Source organism: Anopheles maculipalpis, chromosome 2RL, assembly GCF_943734695.1.
Source record: "Anopheles maculipalpis chromosome 2RL, idAnoMacuDA_375_x, whole genome shotgun sequence".
Taxonomy (NCBI): Eukaryota; Metazoa; Arthropoda; class Insecta; order Diptera; family Culicidae; genus Anopheles; species Anopheles maculipalpis.
Genome location: NC_064871.1, coordinates 33087237 through 33109129, shown reverse-complemented (window position 1 = coordinate 33109129; position 21893 = coordinate 33087237). Strand labels below are relative to the sequence as shown.

At 43.7% G+C, this 21893-nt stretch overlaps 7 protein-coding genes across 7 annotated transcripts in view; 5 read left to right on the top strand and 2 right to left on the bottom strand.

Annotated features, from left to right (window-relative positions):
• The window catches only part of LOC126557318 (serine/threonine-protein kinase Pink1, mitochondrial), a 251977-nt gene that overhangs the window by 67607 nt on the left and 162477 nt on the right, over positions 1-21893 (top strand). The gene's annotated exons all lie outside the window — the stretch shown is intronic.
• On the top strand, positions 323-1163 carry LOC126559255 (uncharacterized). The gene is made up of 2 exons (XM_050215385.1): positions 323-469; positions 569-1163. The coding sequence occupies exons 1-2, from the start codon at positions 434-436 to the stop codon at positions 1031-1033; spliced, it is 501 nt and encodes a 166-aa protein (XP_050071342.1). The 5' UTR covers positions 323-433; the 3' UTR covers positions 1034-1163.
• LOC126557665 (ubiquilin-1) lies at positions 4125-6459 on the top strand. Its single transcript, XM_050213518.1, has 2 exons — positions 4125-4301; positions 4925-6459. The coding sequence occupies exons 1-2, from the start codon at positions 4200-4202 to the stop codon at positions 6449-6451; spliced, it is 1629 nt and encodes a 542-aa protein (XP_050069475.1). The 5' UTR covers positions 4125-4199; the 3' UTR covers positions 6452-6459.
• On the top strand, positions 8363-9344 carry LOC126558585 (tRNA-uridine aminocarboxypropyltransferase 1). Its single transcript, XM_050214622.1, has one exon. The coding sequence runs from the start codon at positions 8363-8365 to the stop codon at positions 9314-9316; it is 954 nt and encodes a 317-aa protein (XP_050070579.1). The 3' UTR covers positions 9317-9344.
• LOC126559525 (signal peptidase complex subunit 1) lies at positions 9440-9975 on the bottom strand. Its single transcript, XM_050215694.1, has 3 exons — positions 9857-9975; positions 9647-9793; positions 9440-9574 (listed from the first exon to the last, which is right to left on the bottom strand). The coding sequence occupies exons 1-3, from the start codon at positions 9878-9880 to the stop codon at positions 9455-9457; spliced, it is 291 nt and encodes a 96-aa protein (XP_050071651.1). The 5' UTR covers positions 9881-9975; the 3' UTR covers positions 9440-9454.
• LOC126558331 (uncharacterized) lies at positions 10646-12302 on the top strand. Its single transcript, XM_050214327.1, has 3 exons — positions 10646-10712; positions 11111-11671; positions 11764-12302. Exons 1-3 carry the CDS (start codon positions 10682-10684, stop codon positions 12300-12302), a joined length of 1131 nt encoding a protein of 376 aa, XP_050070284.1. The 5' UTR covers positions 10646-10681.
• LOC126566849 (calcineurin subunit B type 2) lies at positions 17376-20435 on the bottom strand. Its single transcript, XM_050223298.1, has 4 exons — positions 20340-20435; positions 20050-20089; positions 18609-18907; positions 17376-17553 (listed from the first exon to the last, which is right to left on the bottom strand). Exons 1-4 carry the CDS (start codon positions 20433-20435, stop codon positions 17383-17385), a joined length of 606 nt encoding a protein of 201 aa, XP_050079255.1. The 3' UTR covers positions 17376-17382.

Sequence of the window (21893 nt, the reverse complement as noted above, 5' to 3'; positions counted from 1 at the left end):
TTTGCCTTGCGAACTGTGCGTGTTTGTGTGGGTAGTTGACTGTTTATATATTGCGCTTGAATTCTTCACGAACTGGTGACATTTTTTGCACGAAATTAAAAGTATTTCACGAAAGAAATGTAAAATTATTCCTCAATATTCTGTTTGTCTACCTGTATGCAAAAGGTTTTATTTTCGTAGCAGTTGTTTTATTTTTTAAAGAAAATAAAAAACAATTTGTTTTTAAAATTGGTGTTTGGCAGCACTGTGCCGTATTTCCACCGTTTCATTCAAAGTTTGACAGATCCTTTGGCCAGGACCTTTTGTTTTGTACAACAAAAAAACATTTATCGTCGAAAATCTATGTTGCAATGTTTAGTGTGCAGTTAAAACAGGATTAATTTGTGCGAAAACAGTGTAATTATAGGTCGGAAGTGGCATTAATGTAGTAAACATGATCTCTAATGCATTGTGCGATCTGGAGAAATGTGTAAGAACGCTCAAGAAGGGGCAAATGATTGAGTTTTAAATCCCGATACGGTCGACGCCTTCTTTCGGTTGTTTTTTTTTTTCTTTCACCATTCCGTAGGTGGACACTGCCGGAGTACAGCTCGATTCGCTTGCACTCAAACTAACGGACGTCGAGCGAAATTTGGACGAAAATGAGCTCGAGTCGCTGGAAAATGAATCCGTTATGGAGCTGCTAGAATCCGTGACGGAAGTGAAGAACGAGTACCAGAATTTGCGCAAGGATTTGCAGGAGGTGCAGCAGCTGCAGAAGGAAATGACAAACTCGCTCCGGTATCAGCTCCGAAACATGACCCAAACGTTCCGTGGGCTGAAGAAAAAGATCGAATCTAACTCTATCCCGGTACACCTTGTGCCACCACCGGCCGGATCGTCTTCCAGAGGTGCAGGACACGAAGCGCAACACCATGCGCATCCACCGGGACAGCTACTGCTGCCCCAACCGGACCTGACCGTGCACGATCACGGACCGAGGCGTGTGGTGGGCGGCGGTGGCAGCATGCTCAAGAGTGTCAGTAAGAACTGAGTAAAGCGTTCCCGTGCATCGTTTGGTAAAATTCGAAGCACTGTCCTCGCTGGTATCGATCAGCTCACGACAAGCATCGTCTGCCGGTTGCTATCGGGCATCACGCATTACGTCCCCATACGTTAATACCACCGCCTTCATACCACACAGTTTGCTCACATGCCATTATCGTTCGAAGATGTTGTCCCCGCCAGCTGGGAGAGGATGTAGCGGTGGCTCTCCCCCAGAACAGCCTGTCAGAACGGTGTGTGTGTGTGTATTCTGGCTCCTGCCGTCACGGGTGACGACCATCATCTGCTCCTGTGTATGCGAGTGTGTGTGTCTGTTTGCCTGGTTGTGTTACTTTGATTATTTTTTCTGTAATTGCATTCAGTTTCGTTTCGTTCTCAAATCACTACCGGAATGTGGCTTACAATACCGTGCTGCAGGCCCCCATCATACAGTTTATCATCTTATCATCTTCCGCTAACCGAACAGTTCTACTGCCGGGCGGTACACTAGCAAATGGGACAAAATTGGAAACTGAAATCCAACCGACCCAGTGTAATCGTTAGCGAATATCGTTGCTAGGCTACCCTTCTAGCGAATCCTGTGTTGAAGCATGCCATTTAAAAGCTTATCATTCTCAGTCCTGTAAAATGACACTGTGTTTGCTATATGACTCCATTTTCATCTCTAGCTTAGACAATGTGCAGACAAACACAGAAAGGGAAAAATCAGAAAATACTTTTAGGTGTGAATTCGAGCGTGAGTAGGTAAAAGGATAAGGTTTAATATCGGTCAGCGTAATAATGAGATATCCCAAATATTTTGTTTAGAGGTACTCACAGAAAGTGAACCGAATACGAACACACAATTCTCTGTCCCATCTTAAGCAGACCAATCAAAAGACATTGATGAACTCTAGTAATCGTACATTTGTTGGGAATTTTTACACTTTTATTACTATTGTGTGTGTGTGTTTGCATGTTGAGGGCTTAAATTCAGCGAATGTTCCCCATTTCATATCTTACTCTTTCTGTACTCACTTTATCGCGTTAACGCATGATTTTACTGGTTGCTTATATGCCTTCCACTTGCACTTTCTTCATGCTCATATTATATTCATCATACACATTAAATGAATCAATAGCGTCCTGTAGGGCGGGACGGTAGTGCGTGATTGTCTAGTGGCTCAATATATCCGTTACATTTAGAGCACCACCACCACCACCTTTATCGTGCACTCAAGTATACACGCACGGCAAACAAATTCGAAACGTGCGTAAAAAATATATGTCTTAACTATATTCTAAAGCATATTTAATAGTTCATAGTATGCAACCTAGTAGACAATTTCATATACTAGTAAATTCGATTGATGGCAATGTTGAATGTAGTGTAGTGTAAGCAAAGCAAAAAACATATTGAACAAAAGAGGAAATGGATATTATGTGGTAGATTTGTGTTTCATCGCTTCATAATCATGATCGGTAGTTGGTAGTCGAATTGTCATCTACACGTTAACACTCATCCCATTTGTATATTCTTTATTCTGTGTATTGTTTTGGCCACTTTTAAAAACCATAAAAAAATGCTACAGTGCTTGCGTCCCATTAATGGTTTTGAATCATGCACATCCTGTACACACATTGTTGTTGTTCGCGTAAAGCATTCTCAAGCAAGTTTCATTCTAACAACTTCGAATTTTTCCGTACGATGTATCAAGGAAGTGCATTGGGAAAGGAAGCGTACGGTACGGTTTGAATGAAAAATATACATCCCGTCCCCAGCAATTACCCAATATTAGGACCGTAAAACGCGAATCAGTTCCCGTTTGAGAGGAAAAAGGCTTCCAAAAGTTGTCATACTCGTACTCGTATGCTCTTCCTCTGCCCAAGAATGTCCCCCGTACTGGAGGGTAAATTTCGCATTAGGGAGAACCGTTTTATTTAATCTCTTTCTTGTAGGGCAAACGCACGCTCGTACGCATCTTGAGGCGTGCACTAGATGGACAATTTGTACCTGACTTGGTTTGGAGCGATTTGTTACACCAAACCTATTGGTGGCGAACGTTGCACGTTAACTACTACTGCAAACTTTAGCAGGAACTGTATGTGTGCTTGTGATTTGTGATATGTCTTCACCCCAACTCTCATGCATCGGAATTGGACATTCGCGAATGTCGAACTTTGTGCATCCTCCATCCCGGCCGCTTAACCTCACGTTTGGTTCGTAGCAATAGGGAGAAAAAATGTGGAATGGTGGAATTGATAGCGTTCGATTAGCTCTCAAACGAAGAACACACTAAAACTGAAGACTGTAGTTATGTAAGGCTCAAAAACCCGTTTAGAATTTGGCACCTGAATGTTATAAGGTATTGCAAGTACACGTATTGTGCTGCACAATATCGGTATTTGTTACTAACAAAACACACCCGTTGGTCCACTCTAAATACTCGGATACACGGAAAGTATATAGTCAAATTCCATCACTATAGTTTTAATTTACGTACACTTGACACATTGATAAAATTATCCGTGTTTGCTCACTGAACGATTACTAGTGTTCTTGTTCCATATGGTCCTCGGCTCCTCCGTCGATCGTGACAACAAATTTAAATTCCTGCAGACAGAAAACTCTCGTAAACCAGCGAATAAATGCCGTGCAATATAGGAAGAAAATTCGGTTCATCGCACAAATAAAAATTCGTTTATTTTCAACCCTCTCCACCACACACAGATCTGATAATAAATGTTACAATTGTGAACCTTATCAGAAACCTCGTCAAATTGTATTCATTTTCTTTATTTTGTTTTTGTGCGGAGTAATAAGTAAAAGTTATATAATTTTAGTAATTGAATGATATTTACTCTTGAAACTGTAATTTTCTTGTTTGTTGGAGTAAATTATGCTTTTTTCTAGTTTTACTTTAAATTTACAATAAAATACGAAACTACCTACCTGCCAATTCAAAAACATCAACAGTGCCTTTCGGCACCAAAACGTCATCGTGGCTTCTTCATCGCACTCGCCAGCTTCTTCCCCGTCGGTCAACGCGAAACGTCAAACAATGCACTACATGAACCAACCTCCCAGTACGGCTGCTGATTTCGTTCCCGTCACTATAGTGTGGTGGTGTGTCGTCGCTGAGAAAAGATTCTACAACAAAACAGGCAGCGAAACAATGGCGGAGAATCGAGCGAGTGGGAAAAAAATCACCATCAACGTGAAAACGCCAAAAGATAGGAAATCGGTCGAGATCGAAGAGGATGCAGAAATTAAAGATGTAAGTGGTGTGTTGCATCAACCGCGGCCGTACACGGAAATCGGTGACGATGATGGCGGGCGTGTGTGTTTGAGAGCGAGACGGGCCATCCAGCAGCAGCGTCCGTGTTATACGGTGTGGCGTTTTTAGTAATTCGAGAATTTTCTGCCCTGTTAGAAATTTCGGTGCGAAGTGATGTAGTTTCCGGTTGCCGTTCCGTGGTCCGGTTATTGTATTTCCGGTCGTTTCGATGTTATCTTGCGGTGATAGAAAAAAGGGTCGCACCAGGGATAAGGTTAGGTGGTATGGGCAGCAGAGTGACTAGGAAAAATCGAACAAAAACATGACACATGCTTGTAAGTGTGTGAGTTGCGCTGGAGCGACTGCTGTTGCTGCTACTGCTAATCACACACACACACGCACACTAGTACGCGCACAGCCTACTGGATTGAAGGTTGAAAATGTTGAAATGTGTTTATCACTAAACCACCGCTAAAGGCTACACGAGCCATTACTTAATTGACTATAATCCGGAACCGGCGGTCGTTGAATGTTCCGACCGGGGACAGCTGAATGCAATTTGAATGTTGATTTTTATCTCCCCTCTGTTTTTCTTTCTGTCTCTCGCTCCCTCTCGCTTTCAGCTCAAGCTCATAGTGGCGGAAAAGTTCGACACAAACCCCGAGCTGGTATGTTTGATTTTTGCTGGAAAAATCATGAAGGATACCGACACGCTCAAGACACACAACATCAAGGAAGGGCTGACGGTGTACCTGGTGATAAAGGCGGCAGCCCGTGCCGAATCCGAGACAGCACGGCGAGCACCGGCCGACGTGTCGCAGACACCGTTCGGGTTGAATCAGCTGGGCGGTATCGCCGGTCTCGGTGCGCTCGGTGGCAATCAGACCAACTTTATGGATTTGCAGTCGCGCATGCAGCACGAACTGCTAGATAATCCGGACCTGATGCGCACCGTGCTGGACAATCCGCTCGTGCAGCAGATGATGAATAGCCCGGACACGATGCGCCAGATACTGACCTCGAACCCGCAGATGCAGGAGCTGATGCAGCGCAATCCGGAAATATCGCACATGCTCAACAATCCGGAACTGTTGCGACAAACGATGGAGCTGGCGCGCAATCCGTCGATGTTGCAGGAGCTGATGCGCTCGCATGATCGTGCCATTTCGAACCTGGAGAGCGTCCCGGGTGGGTATAGTGCGCTGCAGCGGATCTATCGCGACATTCAGGAACCGATGATGAACGTTGCCTTCCGCAACCCGTACGCCGGTGCGTCCGATTCGGGCAGCGCTAGCGGTGGTGGAGGTGGCGGTGGTGGCAATCCGCAACAGGGCACCGAAAACCGAAGCCCACTGCCTAATCCGTGGAGTAGTGCGGGCAGTGGAGCCGGTCGTGGTACAGCTGCGGGAGCCGGAACCGGTGGTGTTGGTGCCGGAACGGATGCGGCCGGAGCACCGCTCGGTCTGCTCAATACACCGGCCATGCAGAGTTTAATACAGCAGATGAGCGAAAATCCATCCGTTATGTCGAGTATGCTGAACTCACCGACAACCCGGTCCATGATGGAAGCGCTGAGCGCCGATCCGGCGATGGCCGCTCAACTGATGAACCAAAACCCGCTGCTGGCCAACAATCCCGCGCTGCAGGAGCAGATGCGCACGATGATGCCCCAGCTGTTGCGCCAGATGCAGAATCCTGAGGTACAGCAGATGGTGACCAATCCGCAGGCACTGAACGCGATCCTGCAGATTCAGCAAGGCATGGAGCAGCTACGTTCGGCCGCACCGGGTCTGATGAGCTCGATGGGCATTCCACCGATGCCGGGTGCACCGGCGTCGTCGACCACCACCGCCACCAGCACCGGCGGAGCTGCTGGAGGAGCAGGTGCGGCAGCCGCCGGTGGCCAAGCACCACCGAACAATGAAGGTCTGTTTTCCGAGTTTATGGCCCGCATGATTAACGGGATGTCGTCCGGTACGGCTGACACGAACATTCCACCGGAGGAGCGTTACCGGTCCCAGCTCGATCAGCTGACCGCGATGGGCTTCGTCAACCGGGAAGCGAATCTGCAGGCACTGATTGCTTCGTTCGGCGATATAAATGCGGCCGTCGAACGATTGCTGGCGCTCGGGCAGCTATCGCTCAGCTAACAATGTGCGCCAACTAGAACTGTGTGAACGCTCCGTGGTGGCTGACGGATAAACCTTCTTATGCTTCTTTTATTATTTTGTTCGAATGTGGTGAATCGTTTTCTGGGGATTGATCGCTTCTTCGGAGCGGAAAAGATCGAGGAAGTTATCTATAAACACACACTCATACACACAGTGCTGCTGCAACTACTACTACAACCGTAAGCAAAAAAATTTTCCCTTCCGCTGCATGTATCATGAGAGCAATTTAATTGCATATTTCGTGTTCTTGGTTCTTTTCTTTTACAATCTACGGATAGAACGGATCTGCAGGAGAGCGAGTAAAGACAAGGAGGAAAAAAAAACACTAGACATTCTTCATTATCCAATAGTGTACACGCTTCAAATTTCACATCAAACGATTCCTCCACACATACATGCCATTGAGGAAGGATCAGGACGCATGGCGTTGCATCATCCGAATGAGGATGATGATGTCACTTAGACAAAGAGCGAAGAGGGATCGGATAAGAAGGAAAGGAGCCAACAGACACACGGATGCACTGATGTGACAATGTTTGTTCTCTTCTGGAGGGCAGCAGCAGGCTCGAGCATCCAGTAAAAAGCACTTTAGAAATTCCTGATAATGTCAAATAATATTCTAGTGAGCAAACAAAAAATTACACACACACACACTTTTCCTGTCTGTACTCGTCGTTGTTTAATGTGAAATATGTAAACAAAAAAAAAAGGATAACATAAAAACTCCCTCCACCAACACACACAAACAAACACAACATGGTTAGAGAAACGGCTTGTCCAAAAAGGAGGATATTGGTTTAAATAATTGGTGGTATAAATGGCGTGGTGATTTCAATGCCTGCGGTGTCTAATTTTTGGCCCCCATCCTTACATCCCTAAACACGGTGAATCGATGGATAGATGATATACCTATAAATATATGAATATATATACATACAATTACTAGTATATTCAATAAACACAGTTAAACCAACAGTGGACGGTGTGCAAATTGTATGTTTTTGTTTTTCAAATTTTTGGTTTCGCTATGTTACTGTCTTTCTCTATATTTGTTGTACACTTGTGTAAACGTTATGAATAAAGATATAGCATAACGTTCTTGGAGGGTACTGTTGTAAGCTTATCTAACTGGGATTAATAAAAGCTAGCATTTTTTAGAGTGATAAACGACTTTGCTCCTTATATTCATTTGCGAGGAAATATATCCATGGGTAGACAAAAATCCTTCAACTGCAAAGTCTCTTAGATGAAAAACTCTCTCCTATTGCAGGGTCTTTTGCATTCTGGACGAAGCTGTGAACGACAAAGTCCATTCGACTCAGAGAAGCTCCCTTAGGAGCAGTGGTGTATTAAACCTCAAGGAGGCCCTCGCAACACTGAAGAATCCGTTCGCGATGTCTCTTATTCACCTAGTACACTCGTATGTGTGCAACTGCGACACAACCGATGGAAACTCTTTGCAACTGGCTTCAACTGTACGTGAACCCTCTAGAGCAGGGATATTGATAGGAAAATCCGCTTCTATCTTCATATACGAGGCCTCAAGCATCTGCTTCGCGGTTCTTGATGCGTTCCGACGAAGTCTTTTGGTACGTGAGATCAAATGATTCAAATTGCGCTTCTCGCACTTTATACTGGACATTTACTGATTGTTTTAAATTGACCATGTGTCGTTCAAAGCGCGACACAAGTGTGCAAAGCACTGTATAACGCCTAACGGCAACGCGTTACAAATTTGAATTGAATGATAAATGTCAGCTGCAGTATGGCAAAAGACAAAAGAAAGAAAAAACATAAAAAAATGTAAACAAACGCACTCAAAAAAGATCTTCATATCTCTTTCCGGCATTTGCTAATCGCCTACCAAAATTAACCAAACCCCCAATAAATATGGCCTCAGCAGAATCGTCTCCGAATCGGCAAGACCCTTTCGAAGGGATGGATATTGCGGACACCGACTTTCTGATGGACGTCGAGGGTCGCAGCTGTTGCCCGAGCTGTGGCAAGTCGCGCAAGTTTTTCTGCTACACATGCTACGTTCCGGTCGGGGAAATAGAAGCGCGTGTGCCCCGGCTACGGCTGCCAGTAAAAATCGACATCATAAAGCATCGGAACGAGATCGATGGTAAAAGTACGGCGGTGCATGCAGCCATACTGGCGCCGGATGATGTTAAAATCTACACCTATCCAGCCATCCCGGACTATCGTGAGGAGGACGGTGTTGTGTTGATCTTTCCCACCCCGACAGCGCTTACCGTGGCGAGCCTGTTTAGTGGCGAAACGTACCAGATGAAGGAAAATTATGGCTTACCGAAGGGTTATCATATGGGTACGTTGTTGCGCTACCGTTTGCACGATATCGTGGACACACATTTGCTGGTCCCACAGTCGAATGGGTCCACCGGTACGAACTTCCCGGTGAAGCGAGCCGTCTTCATCGACAGTACCTGGAGCCAGTGTCGTGGCATCTACAAGGATGAACGTTTAGCTTGCCTGCGTACCGTTGTGATACAGAACAGAATTTCTCAATTTTGGCGTCATCAGCGTAATAGTCCACGGTGGTTCCTGGCTACGGTTGAAGCGATACATCAGTTCGTGCTGGAAGTGCACATTGCCGCCTGGGGGCTGGACAGCCGGTATCGTGGGCTGGATCACATACATCTGAACATGGATCAAATCCCCAAGGATCGTATTATTCACCCGAGCGAGGTGAATCCGGACAATGTGCAACCATACAACGGGCAGTATGATAACATACTGTTCTTCTTCCGGCATATGTACAATCTAATACACAGCCATTACGATCACGAAAAGTTGAAAGCGTACAAACGACCGCTGTACTAGTGAGAAATATATGAGGGAAGACATTACTCACACTTTTTTTGTTTGACTCCGACAAATCGGACGAATGCCTAGCCCACATAGAATGTTTTTTATTTGTAAATTAACCGTTTAAGCAAGTGTGTTTCATGCGAGAAAGAACTAATTTTTCTTTTTCTTTTTTGTTTCATCCGATGAGCTTTGCGTAGACTGCGGATCGGGGCGAGGCTTTTGCCAGTTTAGTGGCTTCTTACGGTAAATGGGCCAAGGTGGAATGGTGAGCTAACGGATGGGGAGTTTTAAAAGCATTAGCCATCATTACCAGTAGGTGCAGCCTACATCCATAATACTTACAATCGATGCCAGCAGTACACCGGCGATGAGAATGTAGACCGTTTGAGAAAATTGCTGGATAATGTAGCCCCACACTAGACCGACGGTACCGAACAGTGTAATGATGATGCGGGAAAGCTTTTCGGCCCTTCCTTGACCCTCAAAGTCCTGCAAATCGGTAGTGCTATAGTATAATGCCTGAGAGTATTTTACTGTGCCCAGGATATTTACCATGTGTGTAGCGATATTGAACATTTTGCAGCTTTTTCCCGGTGGCTTACAAATTTGCCAAAGTGCCAAGTGTACATCAACAAAACAACACGTCAGAAATCCTTCGCGCTGAAGTGACAGTTGGCTTGTTGCTCGAGAAATGTCATAATCCAGGCTGATACGTGAACAAATCTTTGACGTTTGTCAAAATACAACTTTTGCGCAGAAATAGTTACACAAAAATCCTATTTGAATCATAGTGATATCTTCAGATTCAAATTTTATCTCTGCCGATATATAATATTGCTTTAAATACCATTTTTGCTACCTTTTTACTTTCCTCCTTCACGCGTAATCAACCGTCAGCAGTAGCTCGCCGCATCGCCGATCTCACGCAACATACGCATGTACCAACCTGAACGTACGCATGCCGGGCCGGCCGGACTACACACGTAACGATATAAAGCAGAGAGCAGTTGGCGATAAAAAGAAAACAAAAACAACTCATCGTGCCGCTACGACGACGTACGGACGGACGGACGGTGGCTGCATCTTCGCTGCACTGCTGCACACTGCACTGGTTGTGTTACATTTTTTGTTGTTCCGTTGCTGCACTTGTTGTACATTAGTCCTCACTTCACTTCAGTACTTCTGTTCCGCGTTTAAGCTTCATTACGCTGCTCGTTCCTTTTTCCAGTGCCATTTAGTCCCGCGCGGGCTGCCTTTTGTACTATAAGTTAGTGTATAAAGTGTTTGTGTATCATTTTCCCTCTGTGCCGGTGTGGAAGCAATTGTTGTACCGCATTTTGTTTTTTTTAAAAAGGTAGCAGCAAGGAGTAAACAATCATGTCGAAACCGAACGTTCTAGTCCTTGGAGGTAGGTGGCTGCTGGAAGTATATGGAACGCATATTTAGCCTTTTTTATGAGAATAAAGGGGGTAAGGGAAGCGAAAAATATCATTGCGCAACAATGTGGGCTTTCCTTTCTCTGTGTATGTGTGGTTGGCTGGCTGGGTTCATAATTAAGTTAATGTCACATAATTGCCCACCCATGATCGATATTCTGCGCATCCCGTTCGCAAGAACGTGTGGCACGAAAGCCGGTTTCCGAAGCGCGATAATCACGGTTCAATGCCACCGTTTCTGCGCAGAGCCGCAAACGATCAATCACCGATGATAGTCGTGGAATCTTTGTTTCATGGTTGATCAAGCACACACAAGCAAACGATTATTTTCTATTTACTTATGCATTCCCCCTAACTTTTTTACACGCAGGATGTGGATTTATTGGACGGCATCTAGTCGACCATCTCGTCACCCATGATCTGGCCGGTCGCATTAAGGTGGTGGACAAGACACCACCGCTAATGGCATGGCTAAACGCCCGGCACACGCAAGCCTTCGCCAACGAGCGGGTAGAGTTCGTTAGCGCCAATCTAATAAATCCTACCTCGTGCCAAAATGCGTTCCGTATTGAGCGCGAGGGCGAGCCGGAAACCGATGGAGGAGGATGTTGGGACTATGTGATAAACTGTGCGGCCGAAACGAAACCCGGCCAAACAGACCCCGTATACCAGGAAGGTATACTGAAGTTAAGCTTAAACTGTGCAACCGAGGCTGTGAAGCATAAGGCGAAGCGCTACATCGAGCTAAGCACCGGCAGCATGTGCTCGGACGAGCAGGTGCCGCAAAAGGAAGACTGCCCGGTCGAACCGTGGACAATGGTTGGCAAGTATAAGGCAAAGGTAGAGCAGGAACTGACTGCCCTAAAGGAGCTGCCCTACACCATACTGAGACTGCCGATCTGCTACGGCGTTGGCGATCGGAAGGGATTGAGTACGTGCCGCCACCACTTTGCTAGTGACCACACAGGTGACTAATAGTTGGCCGATTATTATTTCTCCTTTGTTTTTGGTTTTTGCTTTTAGCACCACGCATCATTATAGCGGGAATTTATAAGCATCTTGGCGAAACGATGAAACTCCTCTGGACCGGAACGATGAAGATGAACGTGGTGCACGTGGAGGACGTGTGCGGTAGCATTTGGGAGCTTCTGCAAACCGATCGCACACTGCACGAAACGATCAACGTGTGCGATGACAGCAACGCAACGCAGGCAATGATCAGCGAACTGCTGGCCGACATGTTTGGTATCAAGATCGACTACTGGGGCGTTACCATGTCCAACATGACGAAACTGGATATGGCTGGCGCCATAGAGGAAATTAACGATCGCCATCTAGGACCGTGGGCCGAACTGTGCCAGCGGGATGGTGTGCAGAATACACCGCTCACACCATACATGGATCAGGAATTGCTGCTGCACAAGCATTTGCATTTAAGCAACGAAAAACTTAAGTCATACGGGTATCGGTTGCGTCGTCCGCAGATTACGCGAGAGCTGCTGGAGGCGATAGTGCAGGATTTCATCGAGATGAATCATTTTCCACGTACTTTGCTTGCTTAATTGCATGCATGCGTACGTCACTGGATATTCTAATCTTATCTACAGACATACATGTATGTGCACATGTGTACGATCTCGGAATCTGCGGAAAACAATGATTATAACTTAACATTTTACACCTATGGTGCCGAAAGTAATACCTTCACTTAAAACGCCTAGCGTACGTTAATGCTTCCTTAGCAAACACAGATGTTGGGAAAATCTCCCTCTCTCGGGACCTATCTGTTGTTTTCCTCTATCTTTTCACCATTCCACGTCCGAGTGTGATTTTGTTTTGCTTAGTTAGACCTAAAGTGACGAACGAGCGAGCTGCTCGGGCTTATTATTAGGTAGATTGCAACTCTTTGCAAGGTGCAAAGTTCAAAGACATTTTACAGAATCTATGCATATTAGTAGTAATATTGGAACTGTGAAAACGAACACCATGTGCCTAAACGAATTTTTATGATAAAACAAACAAAAAAAAAAACACTCCCTCTGTGTATCGTTATCGTCGTGGCGTGGTGCAGTAAATAAAATTATATGAACATGCTACTATACAATCCCAAAAAGTTAGTTAATTTTCTTGATTGTTTTTTTTTCTCCTTCGATGAACCTGTGGTCCTGCCGAGCCAGCTGAGCTGAGCTGAAAAAATTGGACAAATCGGGCAGCAACGTGGCAACGTGAAAATAGAGGCTAGAATTTTATCGCTAATGGACTAGAATTCAGGAGTTATAGCGTCCAAACATGGTACAGTAGGATCGTAACTTTGGACAACAACGTAAGCAGCGAAATCCGAAGGCACATTGTTCAGTGGAATCGTACCTACTACGGACTCCACAAACTCCTGCGATCCGGATGACTAACACAACACCCGAAATGTACGATATACCGCACCTTGATACGTCCGGTAGTCCTCTACGGGTACGAGTCCTGGACTAAGCTGAAGGAGGACGCCATTTTCTAGCGGCGGGTGCTAAGGACTATCTTTGGCTGTATGTGCAAGCAGGGCGTGTCTCGAAGGAGAATGAACCAGAAGCTAGCTGAACTGTTTCGCGATGCATAACAGGTTGGCTGATAAGTCCCCGGTCTAACAAAGAAAAACACATTTTTTTGTCAAAATTCGTTTTCATTATTCAACATAGTTCCCTTCAAGAGCGATACAACGATTATAACGACCTTCCAATTTTTTGATACCATTTTGGTAGTACTCCTTCGGTTTTGCGTCAAAATAGGCCTCAGTTTCGGCGACCACCTCTTCATTGCACCCAATTTTTTCCCTGCGAGCATCCTTTTGAGGTCTGAGAACAAGAAAAAGTCGCTGGGGGCCAGAGCTGGAGAATACGGTGGGTGAGATTCATGAATTTTTGCCATCGTTCTCAATGACTTGTGGAACGGTGCGTTGTCTTGGTGGAACAACACTTTTTTCTTCTTCGTTCTTTTTTCGTTCGTCAAGCAACCAAAAGTTGCTTGACAAAAGACGCTCTGTCTCTCAAACTAATTGACATACAGACGTCAAATTTTGACACGAATCATTTGAAGGTTGGTGCTATATAAAAATAATATGCATTTAATACTAGCGGCGCATTCTATGTGTCAGACCGGGGACTTATCAGCCAACCTGTTATATCCTGAAAGCAGTCAAAGCCGGTAGGATACGTTGGCTGTGGCACACGATGAGGATGACGGACTCATGAGTCACCAAGAACGCGCTCGTCAGCGACCCGTTCGGCACGAGGTGTAGAGGAGAACAGCGAGCTCGTTGGCTGTATCAAGTGTAGTCTAACCTGTCGGAGATCAGATGCAACCGTGGATGGAGAACTGCAGCCCTAGACCGAGTTTCCTGAAAACTGTTTGGACACCTGGCCATGTTGACACGATGTGCTCAATGCTGAGCAGGCCAAGAAGAAGCGTCCAAACAATTCAAAGACAAAATAAAATAGTAATCTCGTCGTCTGTCAATCGAGGAGACTTCTCCAAATGACATCAGCCATGATCAATAGAATTTTTGGACAGCGAAAGAATAGATCCTTCAGAGTCCTAGAGACCGCCCGTTCATCAACAGCGCCATTCTCTTTACGGATTTTCGGCGACTATTTCGGGCATGCTGTGGAAAACGGATATGAATATGCGAATCTTCTGTGGAAAACCATTCTTCACATCGCTTAAGGAAACATTTGGAAGTGGAGCATGATATAGAGATTGCAAGTTATTTAGATTGCCATTCGAAGGATGTTCACATCTCAGCCAATTTCGGAATCATTTTCTACCGTTCGGTAAGAAAGAATTAACCACAATCCCGTTGGACGCCAAACTGGCACCATTTCGAGTATGTCTTTCAGAGAGTATAGTTTTTGCTTTATTCCGTAGCACAGTTTTGTGGTGTACACGAGCCCAAATCTGGACCACCGCCACACGTGGACATTTTGCGTCCGACGATGGGCTGTTCCGCCGTCTGCCCCGTGGTGGGGTATAATGAATCCGTGATTATTCGATTATTTTACGTGCGAATATGGCGAAAAAGACACATACACACACACGCACACTGTATGAATCGGCATGAGAGGAGCATTGAAATCACGACGAAATGCGCGCTTAAAAGGGAAGTAATTTTGTGGGAGAGATTCGAACAAACGAAGACACATCCCGCATGGAAATTGGAAAGGTGTTAAATAGGGATATTCCTTTTGCTAGTGTCTTAGAGCACGTGTCGTGTGTGTGTGTGCGCGGGCGTGTGTGTGATTTAAATGTGCACAGAGATAGTACCATGATCGCGCATTTTGACTTGCAACTGTGCTTTTTTCGGTTTAAATATGCTTCATATATCTTACGGGAGAAAACCCACACATACACACGTTGATCATCCTTTCCGTTTCCATTTTTTTGTTTGCAAGTAAATTTAATCCTAACCTAAGAATCTGTTCAAACGTGAAAATATGGCTTTTTCTTGTTTTGTTTGCACCGCATACGTGACGAATGCAGTTGCAGCATATTACATATTGCTGTATGTATACGAGCGAACCGTAAATTGATGCTTCCTTATGCAGCTTTTACCTTGTGTACACGCCTGGCAAAGTTTTTGAACGCGCGTGAGGAGATTGTGTGAGGTTTGAAAAGGCTACACAAATGATCGTGACAAATGAACGAGAACTATTATATCTCGAACATCGATTTCCCGGGGGAGGATCGTTGGGTTTGGTTTGGTTGTTTTGTAGGAATAAAATAGTTTCAAAAAAATACACACAAAAACTAAGATCACCTAAGATCCACGAACATCTTTTGGGAGGGCGTGTTAGAAGGAGTTTTTGTTTTGTATCTCCGCAGATAAACGTTGTACGTTAAGAACTATGTTAACAAACTTGCAATTCAGTTTTAAGTGTTTCTTTTCTATATATATATACGCATAAGTACACACGATTTGCGTCTTGCCATCTATTTTGTTCCTTTTTATCTTTTTTTGGTTTTGCATCTTACTGACCAATCACTCATTCTGGTCTCTGAAAGAAAGAAACAGTTGGGGTATAGTGCAAGCAGTTTCTTCAACTAAAACCCGTTGTTAACAGCATGAATTTGCCAGTTCGGTTTGACTTTTTTTGACGAACAGTTTTTTTTCTCTTTTCAATGCTTATGATTGCACATTTTCCTCAAGTATCTATATTTTTTTATTTTAAAAAGCAAGGTGAGTGTGTGTATTATTTAACGATAATTTAATATTTTATCTTTACCATGATAAACCTAGCCGCACACTCATGCCTTCACCGAAATTCTTTTTTTTTTCGTTTGAATATTAGATTTAAAGATGCCAAAGAGAACCTGCTGCAGTGTTTTCAGGTCATCAAATAAGTGTTCCAATGTTTAAAATGATTTTTACACCACAAACAATCTAATTGTTGGATCTAAAATCGCACAAACATGGAGACATTTGTTCTATGACTTGAATTGTCGCTGTGTTAATGCCATTTGTTTTGCACTCTGCTTTCCTGGTCTATTCTCTTCTCTTCTAGATTTGTGAAAGGACGGGGAAGAAATTGAAAACGCACAAATATCAATAGGGAACAAAAGCAACAAAACACCTTCCACAATTAATAGATTTTGTTTGTATGTGTATGTGTATGTGTGTATATGTGTAAATCTCGTTGTTACCATACAGTTATTTTACTACAGGCGGCGAAAGGTTTAACTATGTCAAGCGACATATTCTCGTATGCATAATCTTTCATTCGAGTTTTTAAGGTGAATTTTTTTTTTGCTGAATTGCTCATCGACAGATCGCACAGTTTTATTACCTTTCTTTTTAATTCTTTATACCATACTTTTTGTTGTTGTTTACTTAACTACATTGGTCTAGAATAATACGTAAGTGTAATGTTTGAAACAAATAAAAACGAAACTATACAAACATAATGCTAAGCATAATAAATCCATCCTTTCTCTTTTGTAGTTTTTTAAAAAAACGTTTGATAACGAAGCTTCACAGACTAATGCTCGCCACAAAGAGATAGGGACATATCAACAACAACGGTTCATGGGTGTAAATATAAAGTGTTGCCTCTTGCTTTTTGTTAAACAATTACCAACAAACAAAGGCATATCCACGCACGAACGAAGTGCGAGGAAAATGATTAAGAAACACTGGATCCGGCTAAAAAAAAACGCGTACACACACGTAAACACCTAACCCCATCATTATCATCTCATCTGGCATCCGGTTGCTATGGAGGGCTACCATTTTCCTCGCAATTTAATTAACCGACGCAACGACAACAACACAGCAACGCGTGGATGATGTGTGCGTTAATCTAAATATGAAATTTTAAATAATTTACTGTGTGTGGCCGCCCGTGTAGGTTTGGATTTTGGATGGATGGAGCAAACGTAAATGTAACGATATAAAACAGGATCGGTAGGATTTTGTGTGTGATGGATGCACTTAATTGCAATAGTTTTGGAACGAAGCTTTTGCGGCAGTACGATGACGACGACGAGTTGCCCGTTCCGTTTGCCCTCGGAGTAGAGATACGAGTTTCATTAGTGAAGTGATGGAAGAGGTTAGGCGGATCTCGACCGACCGGGGTATATGGAGGGAGCGGGGGGTGTGCTTTAAACATCCACGACCATCTTTTTGTGTATATCTGTGTTGCCCACCACCGAACAGAACTCGTCGAACGAAATCTTGCCATCCTCATCCTTGTCCGCGAACACGATCGTCTTATCCACGATCTGTTGCAGCTGCGTATCCTTTAGGTTATTGCCGACCATCATTTTTAACACCTGCGGGTCCGGGTGTGAGAGGGCACAAAAAAAAAACACATGAAAGAAAACATGAATTATTGTTTGTGAAGCAAAAGGAAAAAAAGGAAAAGAAAAATCTAAAAGCAGTTTTCGAAGCCATTGCTCTTGTATTTAAAGCATCACAAGCGCGCGTCGCAGGGCAATCCGTACTGGGGGTAAGTAGTGTGTATTTATGCACGTAGTATTCAAGGTAGCCCGGAACGATGAATGATTATTTTTAGCATTGATTCAGCGTCTCTTTTTCTGAACGGTCACTGCGCTGGCAGGGGACTGTGTTCGTGTTCTCGAGCTACTCTACTTTTGGACAGCGTTCTTACTTTTTTTTTGTTTTTAAAAATTCTACGCTATAAATTATGTATTTTTTAAATAATACAGGGCCTCTCCACAAGTCCAGATCGTATTCGTCACGAACTGAGAATGGAATGTGCCTTGGGAATCTTTTTTTACCTGCCTCCAAAAGATTTTGATTTTTGCCAGAAACCTCGTAAAAATGAATTAATTTTATACGGCCATGTCTTGAACAAATGAATTTGTAGATGATTTTAAATATAGCGATATTGACAAATTTGGTGTAAAAAATAGAAATTGAGAAACACAAAGGCATATTCAATTCAATTAATGACGTCTCATTACAAAAAATGAGAAAATATTGGCTTTGATAATGGCACAGAATCCAAGAAGAAATTCCCTTGTGAAATTTAGATTGGAGTTAAATAAATAAAATAAATGGCATCCCTCAAAGAACTGTTCTTGAGGAAACGAGAAAAGCTGTTGTAGAAACAGGAAAGCTCAACTTTGAAATCATCAAGGACTCCTTGACCGTATTTCTTACACTTAGCCAAAACATCTTTAGCACTACAACCACCAGAGGATTAGAGTACCAATGTTGGTATCTTTGATTTGATTCTCTTCTTAATTATGATATGCTAACTAAATTGAATTTTCGAGCATGTCTAATAAATCATACACCAATCCAGGCTATTGGACACTACACCACGCTACCAAAAAAATGTGACGATTCTGTTCGCGCTTACCTGAAACAGCTCCCCGTTCGAGATGTATCCATCGTTATCCATGTCGTATATTCGGAAGGCAAACTTTAGCTTCGACAGTTTGTCACCCTTCACGCTGAACTGGGACACACCCTGGATGAACTCCTTAAAGTCGACCTCCCCGTTACCGTCCGCATCGAAAATGTCGATCACACGCTGCACCAGCGGATTCTGCTGCAGCTCGGGCAGGGACATAAACTCGTCAATGCTCAGGGCACCGGAATTGTCGAGATCGAGCTTCTTGAAACGTTTGCCCAACCTACGGATTTCATCCGCATCAACTGGAAAATAAAAATTCGAAACGAAAAGTGGGACCTCGGTTTAGTATACCATGTGATGCACGGAAGCTGATCAGTGCTCCCTCTTTCTCTGCCTCAATCTCTGTATTTCGTACGGGTGCGAGATGTTATTTGTCCCATGGTGGAATTAGATAGTCGCTTATTAGCACGCTGTCTAGCACTAGCGAGCTAATCAAAACAGTGGTCACAAAACCGGCGACGAAAACAAGATCCTCTTCGGTCGCTGGATAAAAGGAAACTGAGATTGATCCTATATCCAGCGTTCGATTCAAGGCAGGCGACATATGAGCGACTTTGTCGTCTCCGTTCCCATGGTAGCGCGCGTCTCATAAAGTGTTTTTCTTCGCATCTAGAGCAGCGCTAGCAGGCGGCCCACGCCGTTTCTTCCGCTAGCTAAGTGACAAATCTCTGGCAGATGTAAATAATGCGCTGAAATGAAAAGCAACAAAAACATTGGCGCGCCACAACAGAGATCCGGTGGCGGTGCACGATGATCGTGCGGGTAATGATTTTATCTGTTCTGGGCCAGATTGGTAAGAGGCATGCGCTTTACCAGTTGCTAAGAGGGCAGCTGATAAGTATCAGCAAGGAATGAAGAATTTTTCAAAAGTGCAAAATAACATCTCACAATTACAAAAAAATAAGTCAATGATAAAAATAATAAAAATGGTGCATTTTTATCTTGAATGAAATATAATACTTTTGATGCATATACTAGGATCAATGCGCCTCGTTGTTAGCGCCTTTCGCAAGGAGGAAAATCGATAAACTCTTGCTTGGTTCGAGAATAACCGTATGCTGCTGCTATAGGCATATAGCACACACGGCCATACATAAGAAGAGAACAAGAGAGAGAGAGAGAGAGAGAGAGAGAGAGAGAGAGAGAGAGAGAGAGAGAGAGAGAGAGAGAGAGCGAAGGAGAGCGAGCGCGTGTGTACACTACGGATATTTTGTGGCCTACTACTACACGCCGATCATATCAGTGATACGCGTGTTTTTTTTTCATTCCTTTCTTCTTCACCACGCATGTAGAATAAATGAACTTTTGCGGCACAATATACTACTATCCCTACAATGTGCGTTCTCTTTTACTAAAAAAAAGCACCGATTAAACAACTACTTACAGTTCGAGCACAGCTCCATCGGTAGCGAGGTTTCATTTCCCTGTAAATAAAAGAAGCAACATATTTGCATTAGCCGTAATTCCGATACGCTCAATCAAAGATAGCACCGTTCAGCAAAGAGGGCGCCATAGCAACTTTGAATCTAGGGCGAGACGATCCTGGGGGCTGCACGCACAGTGTTAAGGGTGAAATTTTCATACCCCTAAGACACTGCACCAATGTTTGCTAAACCAATAGGCTTTTACGAAGTACGCAGCAGTTTATCTGCTTTGCACGAATCGTAATCATACATTGTCTCGTTTTTTTTTTTCATCGAACACGTTAAAATTACGGGCACCGAACTTTTTGTACGGGAAAACGGCCGAAACATGAAAGACACCTACCATTTTTTCGGATCTGTTGCTTTGTACTACTTAATGCCTTCACCAAAGACACTCGGCCCTACTATAGGCTTGCGGATTATATACGTTCGCTTTGCTATTTGTGCACGTACTCTGACGCGTCCTGATTACAGGTTTGGTTGCACAAAACGGGGCCACAAATTTAGACAAAACACAAGCAAACCACACACACGGCCTACGCTAATATTGCACGGGATTTTTGCGTGAGCTTGAGGGCAGAAGATTCGCTACGAACGAAAACGACGACGACGGACTGGTCACGCACACACGCGCAATAAATCGACGTTGAGCGAAATACACTCCCTCATGCACGGGATGACGGGAAGTTCAGTCACACACACACACACACACACACAGCTGCAGTCGGAGTCCCCATTGGACAAAAAAATCGAGCAGATTCTTTCATCAAGCAAAGTCAAGCAAGTTTGAAGTAAAATCATGCAGTCCGGGGTATATTTGAATTTTTCCACTGTAGTTGACGGTTAAGGAAGAGTAGATAAACGGTTAAAAACATATTTTTATTAACAAAATAACGAAACAAGGTTCTATAAGGAAAAAAACAATTCTAAAGGAGAAAAAAGACGTGAAACTATGAAAATGAAAAAAAAACAAAAAGGAGTATGAATATGCTGCTATACTTGCTGAAAGGGAAGCTTCCTCAAATTAAAATATTCAGTTTGTAAAGCCAAATTAATTAATCACCTTGAGAACCTAAACTTGCATATTTTACAGACGGCAAATAGAAACGTATCAATAGAACTAAAACAGGATCCGTTTTTGAAGTGTAACTTATTTTTCGGCCAATCCTACCAGGGATTCAAAGCTCTTTCGTTGTTCCGAGAATGAAATGATTTCCAATGATTGTTGTTTGCAAAATCTTATTATGTCAGTCACCTAATGATTTAATACTTTACGAGACTTATTAATACCATTGAGTTGTATAGTCAGCCTCACTACGAGGGAACGGTCCGATTGGAGTTTAATTCCCGGTACGGCCGAGTGTTGACAAACAATGTTCTACCTCTATCGCAGAACAAAGTCCAGTTCAATTAAACTAACTATAGCAAATAAGATTTGAGATTTTGAGTGTCTCATGGGTACCACCGTTCAGTAGTGAAATATCCTACGGGCGAAGATGGAGCCCATAGGGGAGGAGTGGAACTTTTTCTGAAGAGAGGAGCTTCACCGACTACGAGGGCTTCGCCGGCTAGAGCATCTCATGTGATGTACAATCATTATACCAAATAAGAACCCCTTGTGTGCTGCATGAAAAAAAAGCAGAAATCAAGCTGGGTTATTCGATTCCGTTTAGACCGTTTATCCATACTTAACTTAAACATACTCCCTTGTGTAAACTTAAGTCAAAGAAAACCAAAAAATTGAAGGGCAAGTTCTTTCGGGAATGTTGAACCAACGAGAAAGTCAGTAGGAGGCCAATACTAC

Bases quoted from the DNA above. Each gene is read 5' to 3' on its own strand.
- LOC126559255 (XM_050215385.1), top strand. From the start codon at position 434: ATGATCTCTAATGCATTGTGCGATCTGGAGAAATGT. The intron at 470-568 runs GTAAGAACGCTC...ACCATTCCGTAG, and splicing joins TGTGCGATCTGGAGAAATGT to GTGGACACTGCCGGAGTACA.
- LOC126557665 (XM_050213518.1), top strand. From the start codon at position 4,200: ATGGCGGAGAATCGAGCGAGTGGGAAAAAAATCACCATCAACGTGAAA. The intron at 4,302-4,924 runs GTAAGTGGTGTG...TCTCGCTTTCAG, and splicing joins AGGATGCAGAAATTAAAGAT to CTCAAGCTCATAGTGGCGGA.
- LOC126558585 (XM_050214622.1), top strand. From the start codon at position 8,363: ATGGCCTCAGCAGAATCGTCTCCGAATCGGCAAGACCCTTTCGAAGGG.
- LOC126559525 (XM_050215694.1), bottom strand. From the start codon at position 9,880: ATGTTCAATATCGCTACACACATG. The intron at 9,794-9,856 runs GTAAATATCCTG...ACCGATTTGCAG, and splicing joins TCAATATCGCTACACACATG to GACTTTGAGGGTCAAGGAAG. The intron at 9,575-9,646 runs GTAAGTATTATG...CCCATCCGTTAG, and splicing joins GTGTACTGCTGGCATCGATT to CTCACCATTCCACCTTGGCC.
- LOC126558331 (XM_050214327.1), top strand. From the start codon at position 10,682: ATGTCGAAACCGAACGTTCTAGTCCTTGGAG. The intron at 10,713-11,110 runs GTAGGTGGCTGC...TTTTACACGCAG, and splicing joins GAACGTTCTAGTCCTTGGAG to GATGTGGATTTATTGGACGG. The intron at 11,672-11,763 runs GTACGTGCCGCC...TTTTGCTTTTAG, and splicing joins TGGCGATCGGAAGGGATTGA to CACCACGCATCATTATAGCG.
- LOC126566849 (XM_050223298.1), bottom strand. From the start codon at position 20,435: ATGGTAGGTGTCTTTCATGTTTCGGCCGTTTTCCCGTACAAAAAGTTC. The intron at 20,090-20,339 runs GTATGATTACGA...TTTTATTTACAG, and splicing joins AAAAAAAAAAACGAGACAAT to GGAAATGAAACCTCGCTACC. The intron at 18,908-20,049 runs GTAAGTAGTTGT...TTTATTTTCCAG, and splicing joins GATGGAGCTGTGCTCGAACT to TTGATGCGGATGAAATCCGT.